Source organism: Lynx canadensis, chromosome A3 (assembly GCF_007474595.2).
Source record: "Lynx canadensis isolate LIC74 chromosome A3, mLynCan4.pri.v2, whole genome shotgun sequence".
Classification (NCBI taxonomy): Eukaryota; Metazoa; Chordata; class Mammalia; order Carnivora; family Felidae; genus Lynx; species Lynx canadensis.
Window position 1 is genome coordinate 79,868,284 of NC_044305.1, and position 22,592 is coordinate 79,890,875.

The 22,592-nt window shown below is 37.7% G+C and overlaps 1 protein-coding gene across 1 annotated transcript; it reads right to left on the reverse strand.

Annotated features, from left to right (window-relative positions):
- Positions 1-1,253: 1,253 nt before the first annotated feature.
- On the reverse strand, positions 1,254-7,105 carry TMEM17 (transmembrane protein 17). The gene is made up of 4 exons (XM_030310684.1): positions 6,846-7,105; positions 3,345-3,448; positions 3,060-3,173; positions 1,254-2,166 (listed from the first exon to the last, which is right to left on the reverse strand). Exons 1-4 carry the CDS (start codon positions 6,943-6,945, stop codon positions 1,888-1,890), a joined length of 597 nt encoding a protein of 198 aa, XP_030166544.1. The 5' UTR covers positions 6,946-7,105; the 3' UTR covers positions 1,254-1,887.
- Positions 7,106-22,592: the final 15,487 nt, after the last annotated feature.

A 22,592-nucleotide genomic window follows, 5' to 3' on the forward strand; every position in this document is an offset into this window, starting at 1 on the left:
CTTTAAAATTTGACTATGACTCTAATATTTTACCTATTAATCCTTTAATATAAATTAAAGTATGAATGTATCAGAGGCTCTGATATTTAAGATAAAACTCTGGAAACTGTTATATAAAACAGTCTTGCTTAATCATCCCCTTAATGTATCTGCTATATAGACTTAATGTTCTTATTTTATATTTTCTTTAACACCTATCCCTGCGGTGCCTCAGTGGCTCAGTTGGTTAAGCGTCCGACTCTTGGTTTCGGCTCAGGTCATGATCTCACAGTTCACGAGTTCGAGCCCGGCACTGGGCTCTGCACTGGCAGCGTGGAGCCTGCTTGGGATTCTCTTCATGAGCTTGCTCTCTCTCTCTCTCAAAATAAACTTAAAACAATTAAAAAAAAATCACTTATCCCCATCTGGAAACAAATGCAAACAAATGTAAGTTTTAAAAAAATAACCAAACAATTCTATTTTGGATTTCAAAGTATTGGAATATACATAGTAACTTCTCTGGTACAAGGGAGAAGTTAAACAGCCTGTGCATCGGGGGAGAAATCTTTGACTGAATTTTATATATATTAATAGGAAGCAGAAATAATGAAATTAGCATGATTAGTTTGGGCAGGTGTAATTACGAGTGAAAACATTTTCAAAAATTAAGCAATGTAAGAATGAATAAGGCAAAACAGGGAGATACTAGGATGAGCCTGAATTACAGAAAAGGAAAATTGGAAAGAACACTTTTTAATGTAGCTACAACTGTTCTCAGTAAAATGCATCACTTATAAAAGGCACATTTCCCTATAGCTAAGAAGAAAATATTATAACCCTTAAGACAACTCAATCGTCACTAAAAATAATGTTGAGGTACACCCATGCAGCTTTGTTCTTAACAACTCCTTTAAAAAGGTTTGCTCTATTAGCAAGGAAACATGCTCATTTAAGATCATGAGTGCAATCTCTTTTGCCCATCTCAGCTCTCACTGTGTATTAACAGGGACGCTCCTTTTCAAATCAAGCCTCATGTAAATCTAATGGTTATGCATTCTTCAGTGAACAGTGACTTAATAGCTGAGATCACAAGGGTTAATAAATGTGCCTAGGGCAGTGCCTACTACATAAAAGGCTCTCTTATCTATCTATGTATCTATGTATCTATGTATGTATCTATCTATCTATCTCCTTCCCTTGCAACTCTGTAATAAAAATAATAAACCCATAGCCCAAAAGAGCTATACAAGACAGGAATGATTTGTTGTAGATACTTTAACATAAATATTTCATAATTTATTATAAAGACATTTTTGTACACAACCACTATAAATACTTAACATGGTTTTATAACAGTTGCAATTTTATGATTTCCTAAATACCATGATAACCCACCTGTTTTTAACCTCTATATAAAAGCTAAGTGTAGGGTTAGAATTTAACCCAGGACACATCAAAATCTGGTGTCTTGGTTTATAAATACAGTTAATACATCAGGATATTGACAAGAATTGCCATGTGCTTCAGATGTACTGCCAAGACATGAAGAGCCAACAAGCTTCAAAGAAATATACATGTTTCTAGTTTTAGGTGCTAACAAGAAATATTACTGTAAAGCTGGTAAACTGTGACTACCAACGCCGATTTCTATACACCTGAAAAAGTCAACAACAAAAATATTAAGATATTTGTCCACCAGGTGGACAATATCTAGGCTGTAGGGTTGACTTACTGCTTTCGTGTACTGTACAATCAGTCTTATCATTGCCCCCAGCTTTGGAATTTCAGAGCTAGACAATATACAGTTCAAAACACTTGCTTTGTCCTTTCTCTCATGCTAGATCTCTGATATGTCCCTCTCACAGTCTTGCTAAAGGATCTTTCAGCTTTTCACTCAACAGCACTGAGTCAAATCTCTTCTATACAGGATCTCATTCTTCTCGTGCCTCCTCTGTATGCAGAGAGCCGGTCAAAGTCTTGGAGGTGGAAACGAGTTGCCAACTGATTTACCATTTTCCTCAGGGTAACAAAGGCTGAAACAACTTGGAAAGTAAGGAACAAAGTGAAGATGATGTGTATTGCTTTTTCCAATGGCAGATTCGTTAGGCCTTCATTAAAGAGCAAGAATAGAATTAAAGGCAGTTGCAACAGAAGACTCAAAAGCCAAAAGCCAGCCAATTCAGGAACCTGCAACGACACACAATAAGAGTAAATCAGATCAGTAAAGTACAGTCTTTCGTTTATATAGATCATCAGTACTGGGTACCTACATTATGAGCTCTGTAATTCAAAAGGAGTAGAAAATGGTCTGTGTCCTCAAAGGCTTACAGTCTAGATTAAAAGTGAAAACTAACTTAGGTGGCAATGCTAGAATGATATACATTAATAAATAATTGAATGCATCACAAAGAGGCATGAACTAAATACTGTAAGAAATAAGACAACAGTGATTAGGTGAAAGAAAGAGTCCAAGCATGTAGGCTGTTGAAGTTGGGTAGAAGGAAGAAGAGGCGAGAAGGTAAGTAAGCAAAGAAAAGCATGACCAGGAATCAACATGTCTGGGGGAATGGATGCTTGGGTTAGAAATAACAAGTGAGACCGGTAGGTGCCTAATTCTGAAGAGCTGAGAAAACCACAGAAATCTTTAAGCATTATCCCTAAGCTGCGGTGACTGTAAATGCTTAGGCAACACAATGATTCAGAAAAACGTGTCTGGCCTAGGATTCCTGAGTTTATAATCTCTCCCATTTTCTTATTCAGGATCCAAACATGTTTAATTGACCATGTATTTTCAAGGCAGGTGGAGAAGAGGGAAAACTGTCAATTCTTAAGTGCTTACTATCTTCAGGTATTTTATATAAATTATTTCATTTAATCCCAACAAACCTTGAAGTAAATATTTCCCCCATTTTATATACAAAGAAAGCCAGGCTCTGGAGATTGAACAGACTACAGGGACAGAATTAGTAAAGTTGGAGGCAGGCCTTTGCTCCTTCTACCACAGCTCCCTGCCTTTTCCTCATTATGAAAACCGTATTGTCTTTATGTGTAGCACTGAGAGAAAGGAAAGAAGAGCCTACCTTTTCCTGTAGGTTACCCATGTAGCCCAGATACAACCTGATAGCTTCAATTAAGGTTATTATGATGATAACAGTGACCACAATGAATTTGTAGTAATCAGGCAAGACTGAATACTAAAAAACAACAAAAAGAACACAAAATAAACATGTTTGTAAAATCTCACATAGAGTAAAACTGACCTGAGATAGAAAATAAATTTTAAAAACTTTAATTTTATTGACAATGTAACAATGCCAAGAATGGGCAGAAGAGATCTCAGCAGAAGTATTAAAGCACAGACTTACCTTCATCTGAAGCATCATAATGCTGCTTACCCACCAAAGTGGGAAAAAGTAAGTGTTAAAATAAAGTGACATCTGCAATGCCAAACTGGAAACCATTTCATTATCTACAAAAGAAACAGACAGAAAAAAAAAAAACCAAGCTCCTAATTCTGGTCAATGCCCTATATGTCCTTTAGTTTCTTAAAATTAGTATCTATAGTGTTGGTTCAACAAAACTCCAAATTTTAAGCCAATTTATAATCACTGACAGCAAAAGGAAATATCTATCATAGTACTATTTAATTCATATACTGGCTTCATGGGGGAATGTTTCTTTCTTATTTTTTTTTTAAGTTTATTTTGGGGGGGGGGGCAGGGAGGGGCAGAGAGAGAATCCCAGGCAGGCTCTTCACTGTCAGCACAGAGCCTGACTTGTGGCTCGAGCTCAAGAACCGTGAGATCATGACTTGAGCAGAAGTCAGAGAGGCTCAACTGATGAGCCACCCAGCACCCCTCTGTAGAGGTATGTTTCGTATTTTTCAATTACTTCATCAATTTGCCATTACAGTCTGCTGATTTTTTGCACACTAATGGTGTAGATTAAATGTGGAATATCAATTTGAATCCTATTGAACAGGTAACAATAATGATCATAACCTCCTTTGCAGAGTTCTATGTAAAAAGCCTATAAAATTAACACATAAAATACATAAAAACTTACCTTTCACACCCCTCTCTTCAGCATACTCTAATCCCATCCATTCACTAATACCCAATTTAATGCCACTTTGTCCGTAAGTCCTTTCTTGATCCTATTCCCCCACCCTGGTAGAAATCTCTTCCCCTCTAGGTATTTACTTCTAACCTGTGCGTAAGAAAGTGTTAGCAAAGAACATCCCCCTGCGCTAGACAGTCTAGTGCGCTGAGAGATCAAGAGCTTTGGAGTCCAAGTAAACCCATAACTCCTCAAACACCCCTGGAATCCTCAATGCCACACTTGGGATAAATTATTTAACTTCTTTGAGTCTCAATTTCTTCATATGTAAAATGGTAACATTAAAAGCACCTCACAGGTTGCTTGCAAGGATTAGAGACAGTATTAATTACTTTACCCTACCACCATGCCTGGTACTTAGCAGGCACTCAATAACATTAGTCCCCTTTCCTTCTCTTTTACTTAATACACAGACTCATTGTAAGCACAAATCCCTAATTTGAGATACTCATAGAACCTAAAATCTTGCCATACACATGGTGCATACCAAATATGTACAAGCAGAAAGAATGGAAACATACTGTCATAAAGACATCAATGTAGACATTTGTGATTCATGAGCTTCATTTATCTAAGGGTGATTGCCTAATACCTTTTGCTTCTATGTAAGAGAGAAAGGTCCTAAATTAAGAATTTGATTTTTTAAATTAAGCCCTACAAATACATTCTAAATTTGACTAAATTCTAACAGTTTAGGAACAGATAATGCATTTTGAAATCAATTGCCCTAAATGTAACAATTTATAAAGACCCTAAAATAAATTTCTTAAAAACTTTTTTTCTCTCCACAGCTGAGTATATCTGCCATTCAATAATTTTAAAATATAAGAAATAATCCTGGTCTCTCAGAGTAAGGTTTCCTATAGCTCCAAGAATTTGCCTGATTATTAATCTACTTTTTTTTTACTCCGATATTATGACCTACTTTTGCTTGTACCTATTTTTTTTTGCTTGTACCTATTTAATTTTTTTTTTTGCTTGTACCTATTTCTTACATTATCAGTGATAACAGAATGAATTCTTAAAATTTGTTAAACCTGAAGGCAACTCACCAGCCTAGGATTCTTTTTTCATAACAGTACAACTCTAGGTCAGTGGACGTGGTAATGGTATACACTTGTAATTACAGTGCAAATAATCAAACCTACTTCGGATCCACAAGGAAGAAAATGTGGGAAGGAAATGATAAATTAAGCTGAAAATTTTAATACCTTTGGAGCAGAAATTAGTCAAATTTTGCTAAGGAGTTTTTATGTTAGAAATTGTGTACATGAGCATCTTAAGCGTTACGCTATAGCTATACGGCATTTCAAACTTATAATCATGCAACTGAAAATCAAGTTAATATGCAAATGAACCTTGAAAGCACAAGACATGAATTTACTAAATTTTGCAAAAGTACCAGTTGAGTTCTGTAAACGGAATTTAAATTAAAACATTATATAAATCAGGGGTAGGCAAACTACCAGCCAGCTGCCTGTTTTTTGTATAGCAAGTGAGCTAAAAATGGTTTTTCACATTTTTAAATGGTTGGGGGAAAAAATCAAAGAATAATATTTTGTGACACTGAAAATCATATGAAATTCAAATTTTAGTGTCCATAAATAAAGTTTTATTGGAACACTGCCACATCTATGCATTTACCATTATCTATGGCTGCCACAGAGACCTATGGCCTGCAAGTCTAAAATATTTGTTACCAGCCCTTTACAGAAAATGTCCACTGACCTCTGATACCTTGCATCACCAGACTTTAGTGCCTGTTAAGGCTTCGCTTTAGAATCAGAGACTTGACCTAATTTTTCACATTATACTTTTCTCTGTACATCCTAAATCTTAAAGAGGCCTAAATTCAGGGTGAAAACAATGCAACTATGGGAACGTACTTTTCTCTGCGCTCTTTTAAAAGTCCCTAGACCAAGCAGTAGGAAAAGGTTTCTATTTCCCCAGCCGAGTTCAGTGATAAAAACCACATGGATTTGGATGACAGTATGTTGTCTATCATCATGATTTAAGGAGGGAAACTGTTCTGAAGGAAACAGAGTTACCACTTGCCGTCAAGTTGAATGCTGTGTCGTGGTATTTTGTTACCGATTTAGGGAAAGAGTTGTACATGGTGAGGGGAATGTGGAGATGGCAGGGAAGGGGGCGAGCTTTGTTGAAAGCGATTCTACTGTGGCAGCTACCATTCTGGAGTGGATAGCGGTTTAACAGGACTCATTAAAAAAAAAAAAATCTTTCCATCTCTTCCGCCAGAAAACGGACTTGCGGTGGAACGTGGTCGTTTTGCGAGTAAAGGAGAAGAGAAGATATTTTAACCAAGGTGGGGAGTGGGAAGGGGAGACTGCCTGGGCTGTTTTCAGTCCAGCTTGGCCACAAACGCCAGAGCGGAAGTCGCAGAGGAAAAACACCGCCGGCCTTCGCGGAGGATGCGGGACCGGACGTGTGCTGCGAAGGCAGTGTTTATATTTTTAGTTTCTGAGGAAGGCCGGTGCCACTTCAGCGGCTAGGCTTACAGTTCGCCGGCCAGGACCGTTAGGGATACGGGACTGGAAGTGTCCCAGCCCCAGCCCCAGCCCCAACCCCAACCTAGGGGTGGGCCCCTCCTCCGGCTCTCTTCCCGCACTGCGGAAAACCAGCTGAAGGCGAGGCCGCCATTTTAGGTCCGGGCAAACTCTGGCCGCTCCTTAAACCCACGCCAGGTCCTCCGCAGGCCATACCCGCTGCGCCGGGCCTCGGCCACTCACCAGGACCCTCGCTGTACTCCGGCCCGGTCCGGTTGGAGTCGCTGAACACGGTCCGGCTGAAGTTTCCCAGCCGCTGGCGGACCGGATCCGGCAGCTCCATGGCCGGGCCTCGGTACGGCTTACAGCTAGGTCTGCGGACGCTGCCTCCTTCTACCGTTCCCACGGCAACCGGGCAGCGCGAGATGCTGGGGCCCAGGCGCGCGCGGCCGCACTGCGGGGCAGAAGCGCAGGTCGCGAGCACGAACGCCTGGAAAGGAGAGGTGTGCTGAGAGTTGTGTCCTGGCGAGCGCCGCAACCTCGTGTGCGAAACGGCAGATTCCTTAGTCCTGTTATAAGCCTCATCATTCTTAAAAACAAATAGAAACAATAATAAATGAGCCGAGGTTGGTTTGTGATATAAGGAGCCGTCACACCTCGTCAGTGGGATGCAAGCTTTCTGGAAGGAAATATAGAACGAATGTAGAACTTACAGAATGTTCATGACCCGGTGGCTTCTTTCTTAGGACTATACATTTGAAAAGTTTTATTATTAATATATAGTGTGTATGCGTATACATACAATATTTTTAATAAAATATTCTTAGTATATAATATACATTCCTAGAACTGTGGATAGATGTATATGCACACACGCACATTTGATGGAATACATTGCTGCATCTTAAAAAACATGCTTGCAACAAATATTTGATTGTATGGATTAGCTTTTAAGTAAAAATAAAACCTAAGTAGAAGTGAACCCAATTTTGCAAAATGTGTGTGTGTGAGAGAGAGAGAATATATGAGGAGCAGAGGTGGAGGAGGTGGCACAAACACTGTGGCTTCAAAACCAAAAAAAGACTAGTAGGAAATAATCCAAAATGTTAATTATTTCTGGGTAATGGGGTGTAGGTGATTAAAATTTTTAAAAATATTTCTGTGTCTTCCAAGTTTTTCTCAAATAAGATGTATTATTAAAAAAAAAAAAAACGATTTAAGTGTAAGATACTTACAGAAAGGATGCAAACCGAATATACACATGTAACCAGCTCCCAGATCCAGGAACAGAACCTTACCAGCACCTCTGGAAGCTTCCCCTTCCTATTCCCTTACAATCACCAATCCTCCACTTCTAACAGACCCTTCCTGACTTTTACTAGTATAGAATAGTTCTGCCTATTTGTATGCTTCATGTAAAACTAATCATATGGTAAGTGCTTCTTAAAAGTAAAATCTGCCTCTTTGCCCTCAAAATAATTTTTAAGAAATTCTTTCATGTTGTTGACTGTAGGTTTTTTTTTTCCTTGCTGTGGGTGACATGCCACGATAAGTTTATCCATTCTACTGTTGAGGAGCCTCTGTGTATTTTCTAGTTGGGAGCTGCTCTAAGTAATCCCACTTTTGGTAAAAATGTGCCTCTGGGTGACCATATGCATGTGTTTGTGTTGAGCTCATTCCTAGGAGTGGAATTGCTGGCTTATAAAGTATGACCCAGCTTTTATGGATGGTGCCAACAGTTTTCCCAAGTGGTTGTACCAATTTCTACTGCTTCCAGCAATGTATAAGCTTTCCTGTTGCTCCAAATCTGTCGCCATCGCTTGTTATTTTTCCATCGTTTTCTCCTAGTCGTTCTGAGTGGTGTATGCTGAACAGTATTACTTTTACAATCAAAAGGAAAATCACACATATTTATATAAATGTCAAGGTATATTTAGGAAGGTAGGGGAGGAAATAGCTACATGGCTAGACTTTCAAAATAATTCAACAAATGTTTATTGCATTCCTGCTATTCTTGGGACATTGTACTAAGCTAATTAGGGATATAGACCCTCCCCATCAAGAAGCTCAGCAAAGGGGCGCCTGGGTGGCGCAGTCGGTTAAGCGTCCGACTTCAGCCAGGTCACGATCTCGCGGTCCGTGAGTTCGAGCCCCGCGTCAGGCTCTGGGCTGATGGCTCGGAGCCTGGAGCCTGTTTCTGATTCTGTGTCTCCCTCTCTCTCTGCCCCTCCCCCGTTCATGCTCTGTCTCTCTCTGTCCCAAAAATAAATAAAAAACGTTGAAAAAAAAATTAAAAAAAAAAAAAAAAGAAGCTCAGCAAAAACAAAACAAAACAAAAAAACAAACAAGAAAACCCAAACAAAACCAAATAGAACAAAAACCAAACACACCAAAATTCAGCCCGTTAGGAAGGTGAGATGTGGAGGGGTGCCTGAGTGGCTCCATCGGTTAAGTGTATGACTTTGGCTCAGGTCATGATCTCACGGTTTGTGAGTTTGAGCCCCGTGTCAGGCTCTGGGCTGACAGCTCAGACAGAGCCTGGAGCCCGCTTCAGATTCTGTGTCTCCCTCTGTCTGCCCCTCCGCTCTTTGAACTCTGTCTCTAGCACTGTCTCAAAAATAAACATTAAGAAAAAAAGGTGAGATGTGGAAACAAATAAGTAGGATATATTTTAACAAAGGAACAAAGATGAGGAAGCAATTAACTCTGGGGATGTTAGGGAAAAGCTGACTAACTTTTGCTTCTCTTCAAGATAGATGGAGCTTATGCTTCATCATCTCCAAAAAGGTTCCAGGACCTCCCTGAAGCTGACTTAAGTGGCTCCTCTGTGTTACTTTGGTCGCGGTGTTAGTCATGGTGTACTAGAATTTGTCTATCTGTGTCTGTTTCTCTTGCTAGTTCATAGGCTGAGGTCAGGGGTGATCATTCACCTTTATATCCTGAACACTAGCACAGTGCCTGACCTCAAGTGGGAGCTAGATAACTACTGAATGAAAAAAGGGACTAAGATCTAAAAACCACTACCATATCTTTCCATTTCTAGTCCAAGGACTTAGCCAGTCCTTATATAGGGTTCACTCTACAGAATGAAGAATTAGTAGATTAAAACACAGTAAAGTTATAGCATCCCTTTAAAATTAAAATTTAGCAACAAAGAATCCATTTTCATTTATTAACCCAGCCAAGAGTTTTATAAAGGACAAGTGAAGTAGGAAGCCTAATGCTATGCTGATTGAATTATAATTTGAACAGTCTCATTTTCTAATAAAAATGTTCAATGGGGATGTCTTCAAAGACAAAATATTAATGTCAGCCTCCAAATATCACTTAATATGGTAAGAAAAATTCCTTTCACGAGGTTTCAATTTCTATGTAATTCATAGCTTCTTTCTTACAAGCTTTTAGCAATACGTACCAATTGTCTTAAAAATATTTCTGCCTTTAACACAATAAAATTTTAAGACACTATTTTGGAGATATAATCATAAAAACTATAGAGTTTTATATACCAAGATGTTACTTCCAACATTATTGATATTAGTTAAACAAAAAAAGAAGGTGAGGGAACATTTGATGTGCCACAAGCCTAGCTAAGCAGAATATGATATTCACGGTGAGGTTTTGGGTTATAGTGGAAAAAATACCCTTGGAGGCAGAGAGAGCAGGGTTCAAATCCCCTGAAATTCTCACTTTACCACCTGAGAGCTGTACAATTGATTTCAGACTTTTGTTTTATAAAGTGATTATAATGGTAACTTACTATTATGGTTGATGTGAAGATTATATCAATAGAAAAGGATTTCTATTAGTGATAGCTATTATTGACATATCTATTAAAATGATGTTTGTGAAGAGGAAACCCCTACAGTGGAGTGAAATCATGCCAGCATTTGATTTTCTGAATTCGATTGTACCTGTGAGGCAATATCTCCACTGCTTTCCTAGGAAAGACAGTGGATGCAATAAACCATAAAACAGTACAAGCATGTTAACAAAATTTATCAAAAGCCCAAGTGAATTCTTTCAAATAGTTTGCCTAGCATTGAAAAAAAGATATGGAACATCTTGTTCCAATTGCAATTATTTCATCAAAATCCTGGAGGAAAAAACTGATAGAATTATGGGAATTTTTCCCTTAGATTTTATTTGGTATTTAAATTTCCCATAATCACACATTTCATAGTTTGAAATAAATCTTATTAAAATAAATTGAAAGGAAGAGGCAACGATGGCACAAAAATATATACAGAAGAGTTTTAAGAGGAAAAAATTACGGTTTAAAAAGAATCCTGTCATTATTGATGTCACAAATGGTCCAAAGGGCTGAAAAAAAACCTTCCAAATACTATTTTGTTACTTGATGTTCACAATATTTATATGCAATCACATTAGTGAAATACTGAGGAACAAAGAAGGGAATCTACTTTCATAGAATCAAGAGACTAATATGAGTTTCCCATATTATTATTACTCAGAATCAAGAAAGAAGTATGGGGACTTTGTTCTTAAAACCAGGAGAATCATTCTCAGCAAGATAAATAAATTAACGCATAAAGTTAAACTGTTTACTGTTTATACCAATGTTGATGGTCAGAGTAATAGCTGCTTCTCCAATAATTGTTTCATGTTTTTCTTTTGGAGTTATTTACAGGTATGGCTTACTTTCCTAAATATTTATTTTCACAACAATTTTTAGCCTAGTGGAATAGTTTCTTTCCCTTTAACAAGAAGCAAAGTTGTTTGGTAATAATGTGTTCTATGTTACAAGGAAACTGATTTGGGGAGTTATTTAAATCACTCCTTGGCATAATAAAGATATAAATTCTTACCATTTCATGCTAATAAAGACTTTAGAAACAGTATTTTACAGTGAATATGTTACTCAATTTATTGCATTGAAATGAATTGTGAGACATTTCTAAGAATTTATATAAATCTAAAAGATAAATTTTATATTTAGGTATTACATACTCAAATATGATTCCACATCAGCATCCACATTTTAAAAATCTTACCATAAATTACCTGAAATGTAATCTTATAATCTTGAAGTTGTTAATGAATGGGCAAAAGCTTTTTGAATCCCACATACAACATATTCCATTTGCAACATTTTTCAAAAATTTGTAAGAAAGAATCAGGCTATGAATTACATAGAAATTGAAACCTCGTGAAAGGAATTTTTCTTACCATATTAAGTGATATTTGGAGGCTGACATTAATATTTTGTCTTTGAAGACATCACCATTGAACATTTTTATTAGAAAATTCTTTCCCTTTTAAAGTGCTGATTATGTTACAGTTTTTGGATTCTGTGGCATTTCTTTGTGTTAGATAAGCACACTGCTCATCTGTTTCGGCAAATAGTTGTTCCATACATCAAACTATGTGGGAGATGGGAATGACAAACCTGGGAAGATCAGCAAAGCAATACCTGCTTGGGGAAACCTCAGATCTGTCAAGTGAATTGTGATACTGATTAGAAGCAAGTGGCCATTTTATTGAATAAGTAATAAGTTCTATTTTTAGTAATGATAGTATTACTGTACTAATATTTTTATATTACACTGTAAAATGTTCATTATGTTCCCCCTTCTAGAATAAAATTAATCTGTACCTTTTGTTGACTATATTATTGCCCCCTGCACTAAATATTGATATATTGTAACTTCTTACAAATTGTGTTTCTGTGCTTTTAACACAGCACACTTTGTCTACAAGAGCATGCTACACATTGCTTAGTCACGTTCAATTATGACCCCCAATCACATCAAGGTAAGAGTAGAAATCCTGTAAATGGACAATTAAGTATTAAAACAAAAAGTGTACGCATAGGTAAAGAGTTCAAATAAATTTGAATTATTTATTGTATTTATGTAGATGAATAACACAACTCTCCAAATTTTCTTGAAGGTAAATTTTATTTGAAAAATAGAAAATAGGGGTGCCTGGGTGGCTCAGTTGGTTGAGTGTCTGACTTCGTCTCAGGTCATGATCTCGCAGTCTGTGAGTTCAAGCCCTGCATCGGGCTCTGTGCTGACAGCTCAGAGCCTGGAGCCTGCTTCGGATTCTGTGTCTCCCTCTCTCTCTGCCCCTCCCCCGTTCATGCTCTGTCTCTCTCTCTCTCTCTGTCAAAATAAATAAATAAATAAACAAACAAACAAACAAACGTTAAAAAAATTAAAAAAAAAAGAAAAATAGAAAATCATTGCAATTATTCCTGTATCCTATTCCCTTTCCTACTGTATTTTTAGTTAATACAGAATTGTTCTTTTTTTTTTTTTTTTTTTCCAATGCATGCTGTGAAAGTTAACAGAAGTTCCAGGTGGTTGGAGACAAATGTAATAGGATGTCCTGGGCCCTGGCTAAGTCCCAAAACTGTGCACAGAAGGTGGTAAGTTCACATATTCTAAATTCAGCAACCACCCGTGGTTAGGCCAGCCTACTAAGAAATGTTAGTACAGTGAAGCAGCCTACCATCAAATATTCCCCAAACCACCTCGTTCCTAATCCCTGAAGTACAAGAGTGAATTGGGGCACCTGGGCGGTTCAGTTGGTCAAGTGGCCAACTCTTGAAATTCCTCAGGTCATGATCACATGGTTAGTGAGATCAAGCCCCATGCTGGGCCCTGTGCTGACAGCATGGACCCTGGTTGGGATTCTCTTTCTCCCTCTCTCTGCCTCTCTCTCTCTCTCTCTTTCAAAATAAATAAATAAGCATTAAAAAAAATCAGCACAGAAGCCTTTTGTGAAGTAGAATATTTGAAGTAGAGTATTACCCTATTCCCTTCCTTCATCCCGTTCTCACTGTAAGGGAAGAGATAGAGGTATTTCCTCCTCTCAAAGTCTAGAGAAGAGACCTTAAGAGAATTGCTTATAAAGTTTAGAGATGCTCAACCTTCCCCCTTTACTAGGTTGGAGACGGGTGATATTTCACTTTTTACCTCTCCTGGACCACACAACTTAACGTTCTGGGACGAGGAGAGGGAGCAGCAAAGAGATGGCCTAGAGGAGGGAAGGGACACAGCAGTACCCTCAGCCCTCTCTAAGATAGGCTGCTGGTTGGACCCCTTGTGGAAGAGGGCAAGTAGGTATGCTTCAAGGGACCGGGCAGCAGGGAGTCGCCCCAGGGATCCTTGCCAGTGAAGGGGCCAGAACTTGGATCCTCTCCAGTATAGAGAGTGTCAGAAGTCTGACACGGTTAATTAGGGAAGCAGCAGCATCCTATAGAGAGGGAATTGCAACCTTGCTATATAGGAGCCATATAAGAGATCTACTTCCCCGTTCCAACTCTTGCCCTCACATCAGAAGGGAAGTACCAGAAAGAAGGAGAGGGAAAGGTGTAAAGATATGAGCACTCCTTTTCTCAAAGTCACTTCCTCCCCCGCCCCTCACACATACTCCAAGCCACTAATGACAAACTTGGAAGGGAGGAAAAATAATTTTTAATTCAGTTTGAAGCTTAATTGAAAATGAACAGAACTGAACCTTACTTGCCAGAATGAGATGATCCTAATAACTTGAAGAGGCTGATGAATGGAATCAAGCCAAAGTGTGATATTAAGAAAGTTTACACCCAGTAAGAAAATGGTAGGGCCATAGCACAATTAGTGGGGGGCGGGGATTATCAGAAAAATAAAGCCATTTCATATTTATACCCTGACGAATTCAGAGTCCTTAACGAAGTGGTTACAGAAGGGGTGCCTGGGTGGCTCAGTTGGTTAAGCGTCTGATTTCAGCTCAGGACATGATCTTGCAGTTTGTGGGTTTGGCTCAAGACATGATCTTGTGGTTTGTGGGTTCATGTCCCTCATCAGGCTCTGTGCTGACAGCTCAGAGCCTGGATCCTGCTTTGGATTCTGTGTCTCCCTCTCTGTCCCTCCCCCATTTGTGCTCTGTCTTGTTCTCTCTTAAAAAAAAATAAACATTTTAAAAAATTTTTTAAAAAAAGCAGTAGTTACAAAAGAAAATAGAGTTCTGATTTTTATGAGAGTGGGATGGTTGATTCCGAATAACACAGACTGGTGAGATTGATACCAATTCAAGTAAGAGACTAGAATGGTTTTATTTTTTCTTTTAGTTGAATTGTAACATGCATACAAAAAAAGCATACCGTGTTTTGCCTTGATTTTGACAAAGTGAACCTACCTATGAAATTAGCACCAAGATTAAGAAATAGAGCACCACCCCAGAAATAACCACTTAAGTCACCTGTCAGTCACTATCTCCCTCTTCTTCCTAAAGTTTCTATTATCTCTATATCTATCAGATTTCTGTATCTGTAGGTCAATTTTGCCTGATTTTATTTTTATGTAAATGAAGTTCTACATCATATATCTTGTGTTTACTTCTTTCAAGTAACATTACATTTGTGAGATGCATCCATGTTGTTGTGTGTAGAAGTAAATAAAAACCATTCCTTTTCATTGCAGCATAATATTTTGCTGTTTTAATATACCATGAATTTTATTTATACAAATGGTGTTGGACATTTGGCTTTTTTTTCCAGTTGAGGGCTATTACAAAGAGTGCTGCTGGACTTAATTACTAATACTCTATCTAGGAATTTCACATCTATGTTTACGAGAGAGTAATTTTCCTGTCTTATGATGTTCTCGCCAACTTTTGAAATCACAGTTATACTGACCTCCCGAAATAGAAGTATTCCTTTCCTGTTCTCTGGAAGATTTTGTGTAACACCCGTGTTTTTCCTGTTGTGTTTGGAAGAATTCACCAGAGAAGCCTTCTGTGTCTGGTGTTTTATTTGTGGGAAAGCTTAAAATTATGAATTTGATTTTTGTTTATAGATACAGAACTACTCAGATTTTTCCCCCTCTTTTTCCACTCTGGTAAATTGTATATTTCTAGGAATTTGTTCGTTTCATTGACATATAGTTGTTTATAATGTCCTCTTACTATATCCTTTTTATTTATTTATTTATTTTCAACTTTTATTTTTGAGAGACAGAGACAGAGCACCAGCTGGGGAGGGACAGAGAGGGAGACACAGAATTGGAAGTAGGCTCCAGGCTCTGAGCTGTCTACACAGAGCCCGATGCAGGGCTCAAATCCACAAACTGTGAGATCATGACTGAGCCAAAGTCGAAAGCGCAACAGACTGAGCCACCCAGGTGCCCCTATAATTATTATTATTTTTTTAATTGAGGTATAATTGATATAACATTATATTAGTTTTAGCTGTACAGTGTAATGATTCAATATTTGTATATATTGCAAATTGATCACCACAATAACTCCAGGTCACAACTTAACATTCATCACCATGCGCAGTTAAAATGTTTTTCCTTGTGATGAAAGCTTTCAAGCTACTCTCCTACCTACTTTCAAATATGCAATACAGTGTTATTAACTATAGTCACCATGTTGTACATTACATCCTTGTGATTTATTCATTTTATAACCGGAAATTTGTACATTTTGACCCCTTTTACTCATACTGCCTATCCCCCACTCTTGCATCAGGCAACCACCAATCTGTTCTCTATATCCATGAGCTTGGGTTTGTTGGTATGTTTGTTTAGATTCCATATACAAGTAAAATCATAAGGTATTTATCTTTTTCTGTCTGACTTATTTTACTTAACATAGTGCCCTCAAATTCCATCCTTATTGTTGCAAATAGCAAGATTTAATTCTTTTTTATGGCTAAATAATATTCGTGTGTGTGTGTGTGTGTGTGTGTGTGTGTGTGTGTGTGTGTGTATCACATTGTCTTTATCCATTCATCTATCAGTGGAGATTTAGGTTGCTTTCATGTCTTGGCTATTGTAAATAATGCTGCAATGAACATGAGGGTTCATATATCTTTTCAACTTAGTGTTTTCGATTTCTTCAAATAAATACCTAGACGTGGAATTGCTGGATCATATGGTAGTTGTATTTTTAGTGTTTTGAGGAACCTCTGTATTGTTTTTCATAGTGGCTGCACCAATTTACATTTCCACCAACAGCACACCAGGGTTCCCTTTTCTTCACATCCTTGCTAACATTAGTGATTTCTTGTCTTTTTGAGAATAGCTATTCTGATAGGTGTGAGGTATATATTCTTAATGCTGGTAGGATCTATACTGATTTCTCTCCTGTTCTTGATACTGGTTTTTTGTTCCTTCTTTGTTTCTTTTATTCATCAGTTTTGACAGAGGTCTAAAACTATATTTGTCTTTTCAAAGAACCAACATTTGTCATGATGGTTTTCTCTATTGTATATGTATTTTATGTTTATTATTTCCTTATTTCTACTTTCTGTGGGTTTAATTTTCCTTCTTTCCTTTGGATATGATTTTTTTTTTTTTTTTTTTTTAAATTTTTTTTTTTCAACGTTTTTATTTATTTTTGGGACAGAGAGAGACAGAGCATGAACGGGGGAGGGGCAGAGAGAGAGGGAGACACAGAATCGGAAACAGGCTCCAGGCTCTGAGCCATCAGCCCAGAGCCCGACGCGGGGCTCGAACCCACGGACCGCGAGATCGTGACCTGGCTGAAGTCGGACGCCCAACCGACTGCGCCACCCAGGCGCCCCTGGATATGATTTTTTAGATGAATATATAAATCATTGTTTTTCAAACCTTCTTATTTTTTAATACATGCATTAAAAGTTATAAGTTTTCCTTTTACTGCACTCTACAAATTTTGACTATGTAGTATTTTTGTTACAATTTTGTTGAAAATGTTTTCTAATTTGGGGACACCTGGGTGGCTCAGTCAGTTGAGCGTCGGAGTTGATCTCAGCTCAGGTCTTGATCTCAGGGTAATGATTTCAAGCCCTGCATTGGGCTCCACGCTGGGCATGAACCCTACTTAAAAAAAATTTTTTTTTTCTAATTTCCATTGAGCTGTCTTGTTTGACCCATGGATTATTTAGAAGTATATTGTTTTGGGGGGACGCCTGGGTGGCTCAGTCAGTTAAGCATCCAACTTCGGCTTGGGTCATGACCTCATGGTTTGTGGGTTTGAGCCCCACATGGGGCTCTGTGCTGACAGCTCAGAGCCTGGAGCCTGCTTCAGATTCTGTGTCTCCCTCTCTCTCTGCCCCTCCCCCACTCGTGCTCTGTCTCTGTCTCTCAAAAATGAATAAACGTTAAAAAAAAATTTTAAAAAGTATATTGTTTTTATCTCCAAACATTAGAAAACGTGTAGTTATCATTTTGTAATTGATTTCTAGCTTAATTCCATTATGGTCAGAAAGCATACTCAATTTCCTTATTCCAATCCTTTGCTATTTGTTGAGACTTGCTTTATGGCCCAGCATATGGTCAATTTTAAGAGATGTTCAGGTATACTTGAAAAGAATGCGTTTACTTCAGTGACTGGATGCAGTATTGTGATGGTTAATTTTATGTGTCAATTTCACTGTCCTAAGGGATGCCCAGATGGCTGGTAAAACATTATTTTTAGGTGTGTCTGTGAGGGTGTTTCTGGAAGAGATTAGTACTTGATTCAGTAGACTGAAAGAAGAGATCCACCTTCACCAGTTTTAGGGCCTGAATAAAACAAAAAGGGGGACAGAGAGGTGACTTTTCTCTCCCTTTTCTTGAGCTGGGGCATCCGTCTTCTCTTGTCCTTGAACATCAGAACTCCTGGTTCTCAGGTCTTGGGACTCTGGGGTTTGTATCAGTGGCCCTTTTCTTAAGCCTTTGACCTTGGACTCAAGTTTACATTGGCTTCCCGGAATTACTTCAGACAGACTGAATTATACCATTGGCTTTCCTGGTTCTCTGTTTTACAAATGGCAGATTGTGGGACTTCTCTGCCTCTATAATTCTGAGTGAGCCAATTCCTATAATAAATCTCCATATATATCTCTATCTCTGTGTCCTATTGATTCTTTTTCTCTGGAGAACCCTGGCTAAGAGAAACATTTTGTATCAGTTCGATTAAGTCACGTTTATTAAATATGTTAGCCAAATCTTCCAAAATCTGATATTCTGTCTGTTCTGTCAGTCACTGAGAAAGGTGTGTTAAAAATCTTCCCTTCTGACTGTGAATTTGTCCATTTATCCTTTTAGTTCTGTCAATATTCTTTATGATATTTTAAAAACAAGTTTTCAAAGTTTTCAAAACGTTTTCAATGTTTTAGGAACTTAGAAATTTAGAATTGTTATGCCTTCCTGGTGAATTGACCTTTTATCAGTATGAAATGTCCTCTTTAACTCTAGAAATGCTTTTGCTTTACTGTGTGCTCTTTTAGGTTTCTTGGTAAATGTTTGATAGTATATTTTTTTCCATCTTTTTTCTTTCAACCACTTTGTGTTCCTAAGGTGTATCTCTTGTAAGCAGTATATAGGGTTTTTTTTTTAAATCCAACCTGATAATCTCTTTTAATTGAATATTTAGTCCATTGACATATTTTAAAATGTTTATTTTGAGAAGAGAGAGACAGAGCATGAGCAGGGGAGGGGCAGAGAGACAGGGAGACACAGAATCCGAAGCAGGCGCCAGGCTCCGAGCTATCAGCACAGAGTCTGACACCAGCTCGAACCCACCAATCGTGAGATCATGACCCAAGCCAAAGTCGGAAGTTTGCCTGACTGAGCCACCCAGGTGCCCCTAGTCCATTTACATTTTAAATAATTACTAAAATACCTGGGTTTAAATCTATCATCTTATTTGTTTTCTATTTTTCCCACTTTCCTATGTTCCCTTTCTTCTCTTTTCTTGCTTTCTTTGGATTTATTTTAAATTATTTTATACCTCCTCCTATTAGCTTGTTGGGTATACATTTTTATTATTCCTTTTGTAGTTACCCTGGAGATAAAAAATATCCTTGAATGTAATACACATGAAAACTTTATCACTTTCCAGACAATGTAAGGACTTCAGAGCACTATACTTGCTCCTTTCCTGCCTTTTGTCACATATATTATATTGTCACATACTTTATATATACAATTGAAATCCCACAATATGTTGTTGTTATTGTTGTTACTATTACTGTTTTATGTAGTTAATGTTCATTTAGGTTTACCCAGGTTTTTATGCTATTGCTCTTTATTCTTTCTTGCACTTCTATGCTTCTTTCTGGGATTGTGTTCCCTTTTCCTTTCAGTATCTGTTTACTAGTAATAAATCCTTTCAGATTTTGTTGGTCTGGAATGTCTTTATTTTGCTTTCATTTTTTAAAATGTTTATTTTGGGGGTGGGGGGACGCCTGGGTGGCTCAGTCGGTTGAGTGGGCGACTTGGGCTCAGGTCATGAACTCACTGTTTGTGAGTTCCAGCCCACATTAGGCTTCTGTGCTGACTGACAGCTTGGAGCATGGAGCCTGCTTTGGATTCTGTGTTTCCCTCTCTCTCTGCCCCTCCCTCACTCATGCTGTCTCTCTGTCTCTCAAAACTGAATAAAAGTTAAAAAAAATTTTTTTAATGTTTATTTTGGAGAGAGGGAGAGAAAGAGGTGGGGGGGGGGCGGAAGAGAAAGAACATGTGTGTGAGCAGGGGAGGAGCAGAGAGAGGCAGAGAGAGAGAGATTCCCAAGCAGGTGCCATGCTCAGTGAGGAGCCTGATGTGAGGCTCAATCTCATGACCATGAGATCATGACTTGAACCAAATCAAGAGTCAGACACTTAACCAACTGAACCACCCAGGAACCTCTACTTTCATTTTTGAAGGATATTTCACTGGGTATGGAATTCTCAGTTGGTAGAATCTTTAAAGATGATGTGCCATTGCCTCTCCTACCATTCCATTATTTCTGATGAGAAGTCAGCTATCAGTCTCATTTTTATTCCTTTGAAGATACTGTATCTTTTTCTCTGACTACTTTGAAGATTTTACTTTGCCTTTGGTTTCCAGGGTTTGTGATGCGTGTAGATGTGAATTTTTAATTTTTTAAAGTTCATATCGCTTGAGGTTCATAGCACTTCTTGTGGCTGATATATTTTCAATTTTTAGAAAATTCTTGGCCATTATTTATTCATATACTACTTCTTCCCATTTTCTCTTTCTCCCTTTCATATCTAGAATTCCAATTACATCTAAAATTATACTTTTCACTACATTCCATATATCCCTTATGCTTTTAAAATGTTTTTTTTTCTGGGTGCCTGGGTGTCTCAGTCTGTTGAGTGTTCAACTCTTGATTTCAGCTCAGGTCATGATCCCATGTTCATGGGATCTAGCCCCACATTGGGCCCCATGCAGAGCATAGAACCTGCTTGAGATTCTGTCTCTGAAAGAAAGAAAGAAAGAAAGAAAGAAAGAAAGAAAGAAAGAAAGAAAGAAGAAAGAAGAAAGAAAGATGTCTTTTCTGTCTTTTTTTTCTTCTCTGTGCTTTAGTCTATGAGCTTATTTAAAAGCAAAATTAGTGCTTATTAGGCAGAGTGTGTTTAATATGAACAAATCATGTCATTGTAACCTCATTTTCTTCTTTGCTGGAACTAGCAAATCTGTATTATCAGACACATTAGTTACAGTGCCTATCATACCCAGCGTTTCCTTCTAGCAAAGTATTTCATTAAGACATGTAGTACCTTTGGCCAAGACTGAGATATTCTCACTAAATGGGAGTGTAAATTAGTGAGTTAGAAATTTATTAAGTGAGTATACCCAAAGGATACTAATTAATGAATTGCTCCAGCCTTGAGGGTGATTGATTTTGTTTTTATTTTTACTTTTGCTTTTGTTTTTAATACAAAGTTCTCCCCTTGACCTTATTCTATTTAACATTTTTATCACCATCTTTGTTGAAAACATGCTTATCACATTCACTGAGGAAAAACACATTGTTTAGCAGGATCCTACAAATTGGAACAATGATGGGGCGCCTGGGTGGCGCAGTCGGTTAAGCGTCCGACTTCAGCCAGGTCACGATCTCACGGTCCGTGAGTTCGAGCCCCGCGTCAGGCTCTGGGCTGATGGCTCGGAGCCTGGAGCCTGTTTCCGATTCTGTGTCTCCCTCTCTCTCTGCCCCTCCCCCGTTCATGCTCTGTCTCTCTCTGTCCCAAAAATAAATAAAAAAAAAAAAACGTTGAAGAACAAATTGGAACAATGGTTAAGTCTAACAAGATAACATTAAAAAAAACTTTATTACAAAAATAATACACGCTCATTGCCAAATATTGAGAAAATTATGCTCTTTTTTACAGACTATTTTTTTGTGAAAACTACAATTAGGATAATAATACTATTTTTTAAGCAGTATCACTTAGATATCATAAACATTTCCAAATCCTTAAATATTATTTTGCAATATTGTTTTAATATACCATCATTTATTTACCCAATCTCCTCTCAGGATAATGCTTTAATATTACTTTCTAAACTTTTTTTTTTTTGCTTAAAAATTATAAGCATTTTTCCAAATCATTAACTATTATTCTCTCAATTGGATGAGTATCCCATTATTATTTAATCAATATGCTATTAGGCAATTAGAACACTTCCCCCACCACCATATTCTCTAAGATTACCATAAGTATTCTTATGGCATTATTTTTGGAAAAATATCATAGTTATTACTTTTGATAGCCCCCTAGCAGTGTGTAAGAATCTTGGCCCATTTCCCTGTTGCTTCACCATCAGATATTATGATTTTCAAAGTTCCTGCAAATTTTATAAGCACAAATTAGAGTCTTGCTTTATTATTATTTTCTTTGAATAATGGTAAAGCTGAACATTTTTTCATACGTATATTGACCATTTATATTTATCATTTTGGGGCATTTATATTCATGTCTTTTGTTAATTTTTCAACTAGAGTGTATATCTTAATGTTTCTTAAGAGCTTTATTTTAAGGTTTATTTACTTATTTTGAGAGAGAGAGAGGGAGAGAGAGAGAGAGAGAACAGGGAGAGAGAGAATCCCAAGCAGGCTCTGCACTTTCAGCACAGAGCCAGATGAGGGGCTCAATCTCACGAATCATCAGATCATGACCTGAGCTGAGATCATGAGTCACATGCTTAACCAACGGAGCTACTTAATGCACCCCTGAAGAGCTTTTATATATTAAGTACATTAACCAATTTTTTGAAG